This window comes from Schistocerca cancellata, chromosome 5 (assembly GCF_023864275.1).
Source record: "Schistocerca cancellata isolate TAMUIC-IGC-003103 chromosome 5, iqSchCanc2.1, whole genome shotgun sequence".
Taxonomy (NCBI): domain Eukaryota; kingdom Metazoa; phylum Arthropoda; class Insecta; order Orthoptera; family Acrididae; genus Schistocerca; species Schistocerca cancellata.
In genome coordinates, this window is record NC_064630.1 from 253,664,392 (window position 1) to 253,680,816 (window position 16,425).

Sequence of the window (16,425 nt, forward strand, 5' to 3'; positions counted from 1 at the left end):
TGTTGTAGGCTTTCCCGAGACACGAAGTACGAAATAGCAGTACCTGTATTATTAGGAAGTGCGATGCAATGTTCCTTCTGAAATGCTCGCATGTCCGCACCATGCTTCTTAATAACACAGGCACTACTATTTCGTATTAATTCGCCAATACCAGGCACTCGACTCTCAGTAAATATGTCCTTCCTGGATGGGAGTACATGCAATGTTCCAGTGCCGGTTGAGACACATGAAAGTGACATATGGAATTTTGGGTGTTGGCCATGATTCGTGCAAGGATAGCCGAAACGGTTAAGGCGACCGCTTGTATAAACAGCGAAATCAGGATTCGAGTACCGGTCCGGCACAAATTTTCGTTGTCGTCATTCCAATATACAGCCGATGATGGTTTATATTTGCGACTGTGAATACAGTCTCTGTATTTCTTGACTGTTACAATAACTGCTGTGTCTGTTCCTTCGGACATGCATGCATGTCCTTTCTGGACGGACATACATGTAACTTTCGAGAGAAGGTTGCGACACATGAACGACAACGAATGGAAGTTTGAGTCAGGCTGTGATTCGTGCGCGAATAGCTGAAGTGGTTAAGTCTGCCGCTAGCGTAAAGAGGGAAATCTGGGTTCGAGTCACAGACCGGCATAAATTTTCACTGTCGTCATTCAAATATACAGCCGATGATGATTCATATTCGCGATTGCGAATACATTTTCCTGCATTTACCAAGACAGTTTGCGTCTATCTTGAAGAGTCTACAAATTCAGATTTTTCAGCATTTGGTGCTCTCCCGTGTGTGAAGTACGTGACCATTCCTGTTGCCCTTCTTTACACGTGATCAGTATAATCTGTTAATCCTGTGTGATATGAGTCCTACGTAATTGAGCAATATTCTAGGACTGGTTGCACCAGTAATTTGTAAGCAATCTCCTTAGTAGACTGACTGCATTTTCCCAGTATCCTGCTAATGAGCCGAAGTCGGCCAACTCCCTTACCCACAAATAGTTGAACACAGATGTTACCATTGACTGATTGCAGTGGTTACTCACTGACACTGTAGTCACAAGAAACTAGATTTTTGCGTTTGGTGCGGTGCACAGCTTTACATTTCTGCACATTTAAAGCAAGTTGTCAGTCTTTACAACACATTGAAATCTTATAAAGGTTTGCCAGAATACTTGTGCGGCTTTTTTCAGATGACAACATCAGCTGCAAAACCTCCGAGGTTGCTTCTACTATTGCACGCCGGGTTGTCAAGCTGTAGTCTTGTGTTAGTCGTAAGGACATACTATGGCGAAGAACCACGGAGAATCTGATTAATCATCAGCAAAGTCCTACATTGGACGTTCTGTGGAAGGTCTTCTACACTTTGGGAGAAATCACCATTGTGTTCAGTTTCGCGAACTTGACTCTGGAGAGTAGTTATAGGTGACATTCAACAGAAGTGCGCACGGTTTCCGTCAACAGAATATAAAATCTCGATATGACGGCAGACAATCATTCGTCATATCTTTATCCGAGTTGTTAGGGGCCGTGAGTCAAGCATTTATATTTTCCACAATGTTTCATGTAACTGCCCGCAAATTCTCTACTTGGCTCGATGTCTGAGTGGGTAAGTTCAAATTACAAATTCAAAGGTCAGTCATCATTTCTCCTGAGATTTCATCATCGTCCGTGGCAATGATGTGTACATGTGAAAGAAAATTACTATTTGTGTTAGAATCTACGTAAAACTCTATGTCTCACTATAACTAGTTGCGTAAGTCAGTTCAAATGTCAGCCGGCCGAAGTGGCCGTGCGGTTAAAGGCGCTGCAGCCTGGAACCGCAAGACCGCTACGGTCGCAGGTTCGAATCCTGCCTCGGGCATGGATGTTTGTGATGTCCTTAGGTTAGTTAGGTTTAACTAGTTCTAAGTTCTAGGGTACTAATGACCTCAGCAGTTGAGTCCCATAGTGCTCAGAGCCATTTGCACCATTAGTTCAAATGTCGGAGGAAGGCAACAGCATGCTATCTCCAATAAAACTGTATTTAGTAAAAGCCGGCCGAAGTGGCCGTGCGGTTCTAGGCGCTGCAGTCTGGAACCGCGAGACCGCTACGGTCGCAGGTTCGAATCCTGCCTCGGGCATGGATGTGTGTGATGTCCTTAGGTTAGTTCGGTTTAACTAGTTATAAGTTCTAGGGGACTAATGACCTCAGAAGTTGAGTCCCATAGTGCTCAGAGCCATTTGAACCATTTAGTAAAAACCCATGTTCGGGCCGAGTACTGCTTTACCCACTCGCTATTTACAACTTTTCGTTGCTTCAAGTTATTTTAAATATCATTAGAAACAAAAGAAAAATGCACTATTTACTTTAAAATAGCCTGAAGACGTTGGAGTCCCTTTTGATGATATGACTACATTTAGTTTCAGCCATTCTTTCCCGGATGTAATACGCAACAGTTCTAATTATTACTAATACGTAACTGATTACAACTTTTACTAATGATTTAAAAATTTGTCATTGTTATTTAATGAAATTCAAATTCGGTTTTCGCTTTCATTGATAAATCTTAACATCATTGCAGGCGACACCTGTCGTTGTAGCAAGTTACTAAATATTTTCCTCATTTCTTCAACGGATGCATAGAAATTATTTGTTGAGGTAAATATTAATTGAAGCTCATTTTAAAATTTCCTGGTGGATTAAAGCTTTGTGCTGCATCGGGGCTCAAACGCAGGCCCTTGCATGTCCTACATACTGGGCTAGTACTCTTAAGAGAAATGATACGTCGGAGAATTAATTCTAGGTTCACTCTACTTTCGCACTTTTTATTAAGCATGTATCAGAGCGAAGTCTATTTGTAAATTCATCGGCAATTTTAAAGTCATCAATAAAAATTACTGTGTAACTGACGTTGTTTTCCCCTGGTGCTTATTCAGCATGAAAGCAACCAGAGACTTTTAAAAATAAACTCATAATTGCGACATTATTAATTTCTCGTTTTCTATGCCAATTTACCAAGTATGCCGCCCATCTGTGTTGCAAGAGATTCCTGACTCTAGAATAGCCCGTTACGTCCAGAAAAGAAGTGTGGCGCAGGTATTTTTACGCCTGGCGTCTGATTGCTACCTGTTCCCCCTCCACCACCACCCCGACACCTGCTGCGTAGCTCTCCCCCTCTCTTCCCCCTCCCCTCCCTCTCCCCTCCCCCCCAACTGATGAGAACTGTGGGGTGGGGCTGGCGGCCTTCCAGTGGCGAGTCCTTGGTTCGCACCCGGGGAGCTGCTATCAGAGACGTCTGCCCGCTCCGGCTTGGCGCACCGCCAGATGCACGGCCTTGTGGTCCAGTCGGTGCTGTTGACTCACCGCAACACGATATCCACGCCTACTTGTCGGCAGAGGCTGGTGGCTTAAGGAAATCTTCCCGAAGAAGACACGAGTGATTAAAAGTACACACTGTTAACAGATGATGCAGCGGAGATCATAAGATTTTGCAGAGAGTAATACTGAGATGAAAAAAAAATCTTTACACATCTGCCTCAGTTCCACATCCAACAACCTGCATACTCTATGTTGCACATTCTATCCTATTTTCTTATACAGCTCCTTTCAGCGCTAATTTAAATATTTCTGGATACCGTAGCTGATGCCTCTCCTTCTGGCAAGTGTCTCTCATAGACTTCCTTCTTTACCTACTTCTTTTCGTAATTCTTATCTTCGTACTTTATCTTCCCAGCTAACGTCGAAAATTCTTTGATGGCGTCACACGTTAAATGCTTCTAGTTTCTGCTTGTCCAGTTTTCTGATTTTCCACTTGTAACTCGCATACAATGATGTGCTCAAGATGTACACTCTCAGAGACTTATTTCTTTTTGCACATCTTATGTATCTTTCGCTTCTTCTGCTTATGTGTCATTCCCAGTTTTGATGTTAGGCAACTCGTAATTTCACTTTCCACTACTATTCGATATCTTCGTCTTTGCTTCCTTATCCATAAGACGTTTTCCATGCAAAGTGTGTTGTTCATTGATATCTACAGATCTTCTAAGACTTACTAACATGCAGTGAGAAACGGTACGTGGTGTGCGAATCTTACATTGTTGTTTGCCTTTGTTACACTTTTATTCCCTTTTCATATATTTTTTTCACTTCCTTCACTGAGTCTTCGACACAGAAATCGTACAAAAGTTGTGAAAAGCTGGCGTACATACTTGTTAACAAAAAGTGTTTTTTAACCTTTCACTGACATTACTCCTATTTGGGTTTTGCAGATAATGTAGACTATTCGTCCGTTCGTGTGCTATAGCTGCAGTCTTCTAAAGAATGTAAACATTTTATTTCATCTTAAACAGTCGAAAGCATAGTCTATGTTTATAAATACTCGCCAGTGTGACGCCTAATTCTGTCGACGAAAATAAAATAAAATTAAATTAAAAAAAGTTATGTCTCTTGAGTTCGAGTTCGCGCCGTTGTTTTTTAGTGGAAAAGTCGGAATAAAATCGTAACAAGTTATTCGTATTAATATGTAATTTAATTATCAATCTCTTTAATACAGTGGTTATAGAATAGCTAAATCACAAATCTGGAGTGCCGCTGACCGCTGTATGCCAAATGGGCCATCAACTGGACGTTTTAGGTGTTTTGGATTCCTTTCGGCGCGAGCATTACTCTGACTTGGTTGTACCATAATTCTCGGCATATTTACGAGTCAAATGAGACCTCGCATGCTCCTGAAATGGTACGATGACGTCACAGACAAAACAAGTACTGTACGATAAACACGTACAGAAATGATCTATCCGTTGGGGTCTCAACTATTGTTTTCGCGTTACTAGTCTCGTAATTAACACCGATTCAAATCTGACGGTATATTGTCATATAAGGGAGTTCGACGGACAAGCGAATAGACGTAAAATGCAATTTATTGTATGTCTGAAACTTCATCCTTTCCGAATGTGTAACAAACGTTGTAACTGTCTATGATAGCTTCATTATGAAATGTATATTTACACTAACTGACAACTGTCAGGGAACAATGAGATAGCGCCGGCCGGTGTGGCCGTGCGGTTCTAGGCGCTTCAGTCTGGAACCGCGTGACCGCTACGGTCGCAGGTTCGAATCCTGGCACGGGCGTGGATGTGTGTGATGTCCTTAGATTAGTTAGGTTTAAGTAGTTCTAAGTTCTAGGGGACTGATGACCTCAGATGTTAAGTCCCATAGTGCTCACAGCCATTTGAACCATTTGAACAATGAGATACGACATACGTCGCTTATTTGTAAATGTGTGCCTGTATTAATCTGCGTGAAGAAACTGTCAGTACACTAATAAGCGACCTTTGCTAACAGTATAAACAGCAACGATATCGGCTACCGTTTCTCATAGTATTTTTATTTTTGCTCCTTCCACGTTGTTATTTGGCGTGGTTTGAAACTGCTTAATTTTTTATATGTTTGATACAACGTTGTCATCTTTCTTAGTTAATTATTGTCATTCCGAATAGCACAAACATATCAAATTTGATAAGGTTTTCTTTGACAAGTGGGTAAGACAGTCTTGTCCTGAAAATATTAATAACTGACAATCGTACAGCAGTCGTAGTGAGTTGTATGGGGTTCATCATTATCGAAAAAAACGTATATTAATCAGAGTATATTTTCTGCTATTGTCTCGCGGATTAACGACTAGAACTGGTGTGCCGCCGAGCCTGGATATGGTTGCTGGGCTATTTGCCTCATCCAGCTAGGGAATACTGGGCTTCTACCTACGTCTCGCCTGTGATACACGCTATGCAAACGTTTAGAAACGTTCTCTCGCTTGAGCATGAGACTAGATGCAGACAGATGGGGTGCAGATATTTCGTCCCGGGGTGAGTGGTGGCGTAAGGGAGTGCATCTAGCCACCAAATCCGAAGAAAGCGGTACAGAGAAACCGATTTTACGACTGGAGAAAACCGCTGTTCTCAGATAAATAGTTCGGCACACCCGTCGTGATGGTCGTGGACTGAGTACAACTGATGCAATGACTACAGTTACCGCTGTGCCAGAATTTAGTGGTACACTAAACGTAGCAGTTACGGTCACTGGTATACAGGGTGTCAGAAACAGTTTGAAAGGCTTGTAAGAGTACTGCAACGTAGATTGTGCTGAGAAATAATTGTTAACGAAAAAATTCGATACGTTTAGCGTTTCCCAGTTAATTAATATTGAAGTTAGCTAGCCAGGCCGTTGCTCGCGCGAATTCAAGCGGGCCGCCAGAGACGGTGTCGCCAAACGTGTTCTTCGTTTGGTTTCCTAAAACCGAACCGCAGAGCGATACAAAAATTGGAAGAGGTTCAGTAGGAAGGATCAAACTCGAGTCCAAGCCTGAGCACTCATGTGCGCTAGCATCTACGCTGTAGATGGCAGCAGCTTTAACTGGCGCGTGCGTCGGCCTGATTGGGTAACTTCAATGCTAATTGACTCGGAAATGGCGCAACATATCGAATTGTTTCGTCAACAATTATTTTTCAGCACAATCTACCCTGCAACCCCTTACAAGCTATTCAGACTGTTTTTAATTACGCTGTACAGCGCTATGAGATGAATTCCACTTAGATGCAGCTAGCTTTCTGCGCTCCTAGGTGCGGTAAAGAGGAATAGCATAACGTTACTATGTCTACAACAAACTTGAACACGAGGTTTAAGACGGACATGAGCTGTACTTCAGCGAGACAATGGAAGAACTTTTCCCTGGTGCAGTTGGCCCTGACCTTACGTTCAAAGCACGTCCGCTCTGAAGCGCCGTAATGAGTGGCAACATCAGACTCTGCAGTGCCTCATGTATTTCCGCGACAGGAATCCCACACACATTCGAAGGATGTTCTCGGGGGACGTTTTGCACAGTGCGTGACGCGATCTCAGATCTGTAAGATTGCGGACAAGTCAAACATTACTGCACACTGCTTCCGAACAGCTTAGTGAAAACTGGCGTCGGCCGGAGTGGCCGAGCGGTTCTAGGCGCTTCAGTCTGGAACCACGCGACCGCTACGGCCGCAGGTTCGAATCCTGCCTCGGGCATGGATGAGTGTGATGTCCTTAGGTTATTTAGGTTTAAGTAGTTCTAAGTTCTAGGAGACTGATGACCTCAGCTGTTAAGTCCCATAGTGCTCAGAGCCATTTGAACCATTTTTTGAAAACTGGCTCAGTCAGGGCTAACGCTGAATTACTGTCCGCATTGGGTCTATGAATGGGCGAAGGACATTTCTTGCCGTCGTACAACGCTGCCTAGTGTAGGCTATTTTTTTATGGTGCAGGGGTAAACCTGCTGAATCACGAAAGTGAAAGCAGCATGTTCTCTTTGTAGTTAAACGGTCTTTTGATTTCCTAATGCCCATATCAACTATAGCCAGTCAAGCATTCGACTGTGTCTTAGCACATTAATGAAGAGAGTAACATATCTACCCCATTCTATCGTTTTCAGTTGTTACTCCGTTCTCTTTCTTTGGACCATCAAGAGCCACTTATTTCTGTTGGACGCCGGCCGGAGTGGCGGTGCGGTTCTGGGCGCTACAGTCTGGAACCGAGCGACCGCTACGGTCACAGGTTCGAATCCTGCCTCGGGCATGGATGTGTGTGATGTCCTTAGGTTAGTTAGGTTTAATTAGTTCTAAGTTCTAGGCGACTGTTGACCTCAGAAGTTAAGTCGCATAGTGCTCAGAGCCATTTGAACCATTTCTGTTGAACACATCCCGACACTTCCTCTGTATGGTCGACCCACTATTTATCCACTCACACAAGGTCTCCGGTCGCTGCGTTCAGGCGCTAAGTATTGTTTATAATTGTATCATGCGCCTCTTCCCGAATACGTGCATAGCGATGAAGTCCATTCACTCACGACTTGTAAATCATCCATCGTGTGTCTGCATAGTTATTAATGCAATCGAACTGAGAAACTCTCATTGTTGCATGACTTTTAGTATTTTGTATATAGAGCGACTGTAACTACCAATGGGTTTTCCATCTCGAATAGGCATTTATTTGTCACAAAGAGTTCTTTTGACTACATCTATAGGTAATGGGGTGCTTACAGTCCTGTTGTTTCTGTATTAAGTAAAATACGCAGACGACTGGCCCATTCTTCTTCTTCAGGAGCTGCGTGTTTTGCTGTAACGTGTTCTCGCGCCTGGACTCGAACCTAAATGTGCTTGTTGGTCTCACGCCCCTGTTTATAGAGTTGGTTTTCCGGTGGCCACCATGCCCTTTAACGTTCTTTTGTTTTTCAGAGCTTGCACTGACGTTCCCTGAACCGCAACTTCTCTCAGCGTTTTCCAACTCTTAACGGACGTGGTGGCCGGCGAAATTTTAATAAATTTTTAAATTGAGACCTCCACCCGTGTCGCACTAGGTTTTCTGACCTCTTTAAGTATGCTGTCCCAGAAACTTGACATCTGCACCACAATACTGGCCTCATCTTATTTCATTTCATGATTATAGTTGACGCAGTGATCGGCGACATCTGGTTTACTTGCTTGTTTTAATCGGACGTGACGATGTTCCTTGCATCGTACCTCGACTGTTCTGATTGTCTGTCCCATGTAAGACATGTCACATTCGCTTGGCATGTGATACATAACCGGCTTTCGGAGACCTGTCTCACCTTTAACATTACAAAGAAATCTTTTTATCTTAACTCGAGGAATCGAAGTACACGGGATACCTTTTTTCCGTAGGAGTCTACCTATATTTCCGGATACTGGGCCAGCACAAGGTAAAAAAGTGATTTTTGGCTTCCCTTCCTCGGTATCAGTCTCAACCTCTTTCTCAAGCGTTCTTGATATTGACTGCATCGCTCGTTCAATTTGATGATGTGAGTAATCGTGCCTTTGCAACACTATTCGCAGGCGTTTTAACTCTTCAGCGAGGTACTGCTAGTCTGAAAGTGTTCGAGCACTACGGACCGGAGTGTTTAGCACACAGTTTATTGAAATCTCGTCGACCATTACGTCAACCAGAGTTTATGTTACTGAGAGAATATGCCTTTTAGATAATATCAGTGCGAGCTCTGAGGGCGTAGTGGGTGTCAGGAATGGAAATCGGCTATAAATAGAGGTGCGAGACCAACAATAGTTCACATTCTTGTTGGAGTCCAGGCAGCAAGTACACATAACAGCAAAACTCGCAGCACATGAAGAAGACAGATGGGTCGGTTGTCGAAATATTGTGCACAGAATGGAAAAAATAGCTCGGCAGAACACCCGGAAGTGCACCAATAGTCAGTCACGCCGAGAAAGCCTGATAGGTCTCATGACATTTACAGCTGTTTCATTTATGCAGAGTTGATTTCGGCTGACGTATCATCCATAGCTGCTCTTATTTTGGAATCGTAATCCAAAATGGCTATTTTTTCTTTTGTACATGCTTGACATTATTTCACTATGGGGGCGATTTAGATTGATACGAAAGTAGAGTTAACAAACTTCAAAATGCCACGATTGCTTTAGTAGAACATTTATTCGCATTACTGGTTTCGGCAAACTATGTTCCCATCTTAGAGTCTTATGCACTACGCTTCAAAGAATGTCGTCCATTTGTACATTAATTTGTGTCACATAATAAACAGACATTTCAGGAACATGCATAACGTAGTATATCGGCGTGTCAAAAGTAAAACAAACAAATGGTTCACATGGCTCTAAGCACTATGGGACTTAACATCTGAGATCCCCTAGACTTAGAACTACTTAAACCTAACTAACCTAAGGACATCACACACATCCATGCCCGAGGCAGGATTCGAACCTGCGACCGTAGCAGCAGCGCGGTTCCGGATTGAAGCGCCTAGAACCACTCGGCCACAGCGGCCGGCGTAAAAAAATCATGAATAATATCATACACAATCCCCCAAATAAACACGCCTATTCGAGCTTAAAAGCCGCATACAGACTCTATGTCAGTCTGTACGCGGCTTTGAAGCTAACCTGAACATGTATGTTGGCGCACCGTCTATCATATTTTATACAATGATTCTTTTACTTTTGACATGCCGAAATGCCGTACTATGTCATGTATGTTCTTGGCATGTCTATTTATAAGGTGACACTAATTATTGTACACATGGACGAGATTCTTTGAAGTGTAGTGCATAAGATCCGAAGATGGCAACGTAGTTTGCCGAAATCAGTAACCTGAACAAATGATCTACCAAAGTGATCGTGGCAATTTGAAATTTCTTAATTCTATTTTCACATTTTTCTGTTACGTCACTTATCATGACAGAGTTAAGGATAACAAGGTTTCTAGGTCATCACCGTATGATAATATAAGTGCATGCCATATTATATGAGGCGATCACGTCGCATTTCAGCTCCTAGTTATAGTTTTACACTGGTGACTGGGGCAATAACGACAGCAGTACACAGCAATATGTATGCAAGGCGTCTTTGAAACTTTCAGAAATGGCGAGTAATTTTGTGGTAAATTAAATGGATACAATAACTCGAAAACTGTGGAAATATGCTTAGATAAACCAGCTGCTGTTTCTGTTAAGGAAAATAATGCAAATCCATTCGCTCGTAATGGAAATAAAAATGTAAAGAAGTCATTAAAAATATGTCGCTTGGGAAAATTTTCCACTGCTTTGAAACAGAGTGGGGAACACCTTCCTTTGCTGAAAAAAGTAATGTGCATTACACACCAACTAAAAATGAATTAATTTCAACAGATAGAAATTATAACTAAATGAGACTATTTTGTTTATATTGCTAGTAGTAGAATTAAAAGAAGCAATCAGATGAAAAAATAGTGTTTCGGCGCACTGTTAGAAACAGTAGAGTGTGAACTTACAGATAATGTATATAAAGGTGTCACAGGATACATACACGGCGTGATTCCTGTTACTTCATTTCACGAGATCAATAAAGTTTGCAAATGTTCTGTTTGTCTGCCAGCGAGTTAAGCACACTTCAGTGCTGCGTTCACCATGTTGCATACGTGGTAGGCGCAGGTGGAGACTGCAATGAGTGATTTGACGGCGAACACTTCTGTAATAGGTGACCTAATGAAACGTATTAGTCGTAAACGGATTACCAATGGTAGGCATACCGGTAATCATATTTCTAATGTTCTTGTTCCTAGTGTTATTCACGGGTATTGTAAATAGAATTCCCTTTGTCATCTTTGGTTGTGTGTTGCCTTCCTGCATTTGGCGTATTACGTTTCTTGATCGGCGTAGACCTGCCTATCAAGAGTTCATATTTCTTTGTACAGCGTTCTCTCGTTACGATTGGGACTCGAAAATGACGAGGCATTCTCCTGTCGGATGATCGGCGGCTGTCGAAGACGTCACCCGACTGCATTCCCGTAAGTTGTTTGAGAATTACTTTGTTCCCCATCGTGTAATACGAGTATTGTTGCATCTGATCTAATTAAGTCACACGTTAGGAATACGCTGTGGAAATTTTGTATGGAATATATGTGCCTTCCACAGTACTAATAAACATATCCGGACAAAATACTTTTCTACGCAAATTTATTAGTTATAAGCATCATTGGGGTGAAATCAAACTAAAAGATCATACGTTACATGTCATGGTGATTATGAAATTGAATTAATCAAATGTTAAGTGGCTGTCACGTTCAAATGTAGAATATCTGGTATTTCAAGCAAGATAAAAGGAAGCAGCTGCGTTGGTTGGGGGGCATGTGTTTGGACCATAAGTAGCCATACTCACCCTTGCGCGCAATTCCCTCTCGGACTCCAGATCATCCTGAAGCAGCCGGATCTTGTCCTGTAACAGAGACAGTTCGTCTTTAGAAATGTGAAATTATGACGTCTTAGTACAGTCATTTTTAAATTTTCGGGTTAGTCTAAGATTGGTAACTCTTATCACTTCGTTTCACCCAGGAGCTTTCTGTGATGAATTCTAAATCAGAAGGAGAGGCCCAAGTCATATTTCAGATTTCTTCGCACATTTTCAGTTGCAGACGCTCATATTCAATAGTTTAATGTACTGAACTGTATATTGGATGAGGCCACGAATTCATGTTCTCATGGCTGTCAGGAAAAGGGAAGTTAAGTTATCAAAGTTTACTCATTCCTTCAGTTTTAACGTCTCAGCATAAAGGATGTTGTAGTACTTTATTATGTAATGGCCTTCCGGAGAAAGCAAAAAAGAAGAATGATGACTGGGATTTAACGTGACCTCGACGATAAGGGCATGAGAGACAGAGACCAGGCTGGAATAGGAATAGTTTGGGCAGAATATCGGCTTACTTCTTACAAAGCATCCATCTGACCATTAGTTTTAATACGAATATGAAAACATAAAAAACTAGACAGAGGTCTGAACCAGCCTCATCCCGAGTTCAGATTCTGAAACTCTGTGTGGTATTGCTCAGCAAGGAGGAGGTTGCATGCGTTTCCATAGCACTATATAGTTATCTTTACATTCGCTTTCTTTTAACCTGCCAGCAAAGTAGTTACTGAATATCTTTGGGTTTCTCTTTTTATGCCAGCCGTGTATCTGAGTTGGGATTGTAACCTGTTTGTCTGTGAAATTCTTGGTGCATGACAAAGCAAATCTATTTCCAGTTAGGCGTATCTTGTGTAGTGGCTAAAGCCAAGGGGCTTTGGACCGCCGCCTAACCCCTGTAATTTCTGCGCTGTGATATAAGAAGTGAGCTGACAGGCTAATATCTGCGACCACGTCCTTTGTTCTATTCTAGGAGCTGTGCAAAATTGGTCACAGTGGCTGAATTACATTCTGGTTAATTTGAACTCTCTTACTCAGTATGTTGCTTTGTTGGAAAAAACTGTGGCTTCTGGAATGCTGATAGCCCTGCGTACCATTCCGAATTACAAATGAATATTTTATAACATTATCTGTTCTCAAACAAGAAGTTAGTTACAAATATTTCATTCTCGCAGAATTTTACCATGTTTAAAAAAATAAATCTTTCTCGGATTCCTACGATTGTTTCTAATGATTGAGCCAATAAATGTAACGCATCCCTTATTCTATCTCAGATAATAGTGATTTGCAAGGAATTACTTTCAAATGGCTCTGTTGGTAATTATTGTTGTTTATTTTTAACAATATGTGAAGAAACAGGCATTGGTGATGGCCTCGCAGTTGTTCAAAATTAATGTCATTTATTCGTAATTTCGGATTTTTTCTGACATTAGCTGCATTACATATGAAAACATTACATGTTGTTACCACATGAAAATCTATGCCGGACGGGGACTCGAAGCCAGATTTCCTACTTATTCTGAGCGATCGCCTCAGCCACTTCGACTATCCGAGTCACTAAGAGGTAATAACTTCGCACATAATGCAGCTAATTTCAGAAAGGGTCAGCAGTTGCGAATAACTTTTATAAATTTAGTGCAGTGGCAAGATCGTCACCAATGTCTGTTTCTTCAGACATTGATAAAAATAAGAATTATAAGCCTCGACGTCCAAAATGGCGATCATAATACTAGCTAGCAATACGTTTTGTCTTTTTGAAACCCTGTGGCGGGAATCCTAATAAAGTTGCGAGCAATGCGTTCATAGGCAGTACGACATTCGGAAGTTTGTATCGGTCCTGTAAGTGTGCTCGGGTAGCCAAAGTGGTTAAGATGACCGCTTGCAATAAGCGGGAAATCCGGGTTCAGTACCGGCTATTCACAAATTTTCGTGTGTCACCAATAGGTAATATCTTCATACCCAATGCAGCTAACGTCAGAAAGATTCCGCAGTTGGGAATAAATTTCATATATTATTGTTGGATCATATTACTAGAAATTTAAATTATTTTCATACTGAAATTATGAAAGTTATGCATGACAGAACATTGACCTGATACTGTATATAACGTATATAATACTATATAGAAGAGTATTACCAAAACATCAGTTTAATAAGTCAATGATGCAGAATGCTGATAAAAATGCTTTCTACGAGACTGGTAAAACAGGTAAATGCCAACTGGCATGGAGATCGGTTTGGGTTTAGGAGAAACATAGGAACATACGAGGCAATACTGACCCTATATCATATCTTAGAAGATAGACAGAAGGTGCAGGGATAAAGTAAAGGGTGCGAAGGTCATTCATAACATGTGTTAAATTAGACTGCAGTTATGAGTCGAATAACATGAAACTGAGGTGATAGTTGAGAAGAGAGAGAGAGATACAGACTTTCACATTAACCTACAATCCATTCAGTCTATAAGTGAGAAGGCAGTAGAGAAGAAATAAAGTGTCTGAGGTTTGCCGATGACGTAGTTGTTTCACAGATGTAAAAGTACTTGGATGGCCAGTTGAACGTATTGAACGGTGTCTTAAGAAGATTTAAGATGAGCGTTGAGTAAAGTAGTATAAGGCTAACTGGATCGTAGTCTAATATAGATTTTAAATGTGGACAGAATGGGAGAGAAAATGGCGCAACTTGCTTAAAGAAGGGATAGGATGGTGAGACACACCAAAAGGTATCAATGAGATGTAAATTTTATAGTGGGGGTGGAGGATTGTGGGAGGGTAAAAATTATAGAGGAGATCGACGCTTGTCTGCAGTTAACAAGATGAAGTGGACGTACGTCGCAATAGTTACACAGAGATGAAGAGAATTGCACTGGCGATACTAGCGTGGAGAACTACATCAAACAAGTCTTCGAAGTGAATGCCGCAACAGCACACACACACACACACACACCATATATATATATATTGCTCTAACGTTTATTTGCAGTTACGTTCTTGATACAGTTTTAAGGGGAAAAAAAGTTTCATAAAAGAAGCAGATAGCAACGGATATTTAAACGATCCCAAGGCAAAGCACCATCCGCCTTATTACAAGAGCATTACACTTCGGGAGTATTACTTCAGGAATTCCATGTGATAGGGGCAACGTCAGGAATGTATAATTTAACTCTAAAAAGATAATTAGGAGAAACACTTTTATATATCAATGTATTCCTCTCTTTCATTCTCTTTCTCACTGTGTGTGTGTGTGTGTGCGTGTGTGTGTGTGTGTGTGTGTGTGTGTGTGTGTGTGTGTGTGTGTTTGTGTGTGTGTGTGTGTGTGTGTGTGTGTGTGTGTGTGTGTGTGTGTGTGTGCGCGCGTGTGGATGCACGGAGGGACTAAGAGGGAATGGGGCTCAATAAGCGCTAACAAGTTTTCTACTAGAGACTGTTACTAACAGTTTTCTGCGAGATATTATTTTCTGTATGAATTAAAAATGAGTATTTTTACAGGCATCCCAAGTAATTTCAGGCAGCTGAACGACTCAGTTCAGTAAAAGAACGACGGAACAGTCGCTGGAAGCAGAAGCAGTGGCGCTGGTTCGGCAGGTGACATTAAGGACTGGGAAAGCGGAGTGGCAACTGGCAGCTCTAGCCGGCCACACGCCACGGGACAACTCTCAGGTAGCAGGTGCTATCGGCTGCACGTCTTCTGGATGAGGGGGAAGGCGTTTTGTTGTTATAAACTTGCTTTTTGAATGCCAGTACTTACGAAGTACTTTGCTTTTTCCGAGCAACAATTTACAATCGTTTGATATATATTTTTACGTCAGCTACTATTTTCACATTGTCATTAAGGGTTTCGGGCCACACAAATGAGCTCTTTAGGGTCTTTTCTCTTTGGCTGCTCTAGGGTACTTGGCGTACTGTTATCCAAAACAGAGGTAGGCGGAACGCATGAAAAGAGCTATCGACTGTACCTGAGAAAAGCAGCTACTAAAGACTGATATAACTACAGGGTGCAAACAGAGAAACTTTCGCCGCTTTTTAGGTCGACTGGTAACGTAGTAGGGTAGCAGCTTCTAATGACAGCTCAACAACCCATTTCCATAACTATTGTGGAGTGAATGGAGTCTTAAAACAGTATAAGAACAGAAATACTTGCAAGAAGTTCTGATGTGCAGTTGATTCCCACTTTCAAAAACCAGTAATTGCGTACTTTATTGCCAGTACTTGTGCTACCCATTCACGCATCCCTTGTCCCCCATCAGAAATACATAGACACACTGAGCGGTAGGGAAAGAAAAAGAGAAACTGATCTAAAGGGGGTCGCAGGTTCGAATCCTGCCTCGGGCATGGATGTGTGTGATGTCCTTAGGTTAGTTAGGTTTAAGTAGTTCTAAGTTCTAGGGGACTGATGACCTCGGTAGTTGAGTCCCATAGTGCTCAGAGCCATTTTTTGATCTAAAGGGAAACTCTACTTTAAAGAAATTTAGGCTTACTATTATTTGTAACACTCTTTGTGCCACTGCAGTTGCCACCAAAGTAAGACGAAAGTTATTACTGTTACCTTCATTGTTATTATAAACCTAAAAACAACAGAATTGAAATATTCGAGCATGGGTGTTGATACTGCAAATTGTGTGGGCATATAAGATAATAAATGATGGCATTCTCCGCAGAATAGACGAATAAAGGAAGAACTGGAGAACGGCGTTTAGAAGAAGAGGCTGAATGACGTGCCG

The 16,425-nt window shown here is 41.8% G+C and overlaps 1 protein-coding gene across 3 annotated transcripts in view; it reads right to left on the reverse strand.

Moving 5' to 3' along the window:
• LOC126188903 (paramyosin, long form) overlaps positions 1 to 16,425 on the reverse strand; it is a 187,870-nt gene that overhangs the window by 109,658 nt on the left and 61,787 nt on the right. For all 3 annotated transcript variants that reach the window (XM_049930591.1, XM_049930590.1, XM_049930592.1), the window contains exon 3: positions 11,685 to 11,741. In XM_049930591.1, the coding sequence (XP_049786548.1) occupies positions 11,685 to 11,741 (57 nt within the window). The remainder of the gene's footprint in view (positions 1 to 11,684; positions 11,742 to 16,425) is intronic.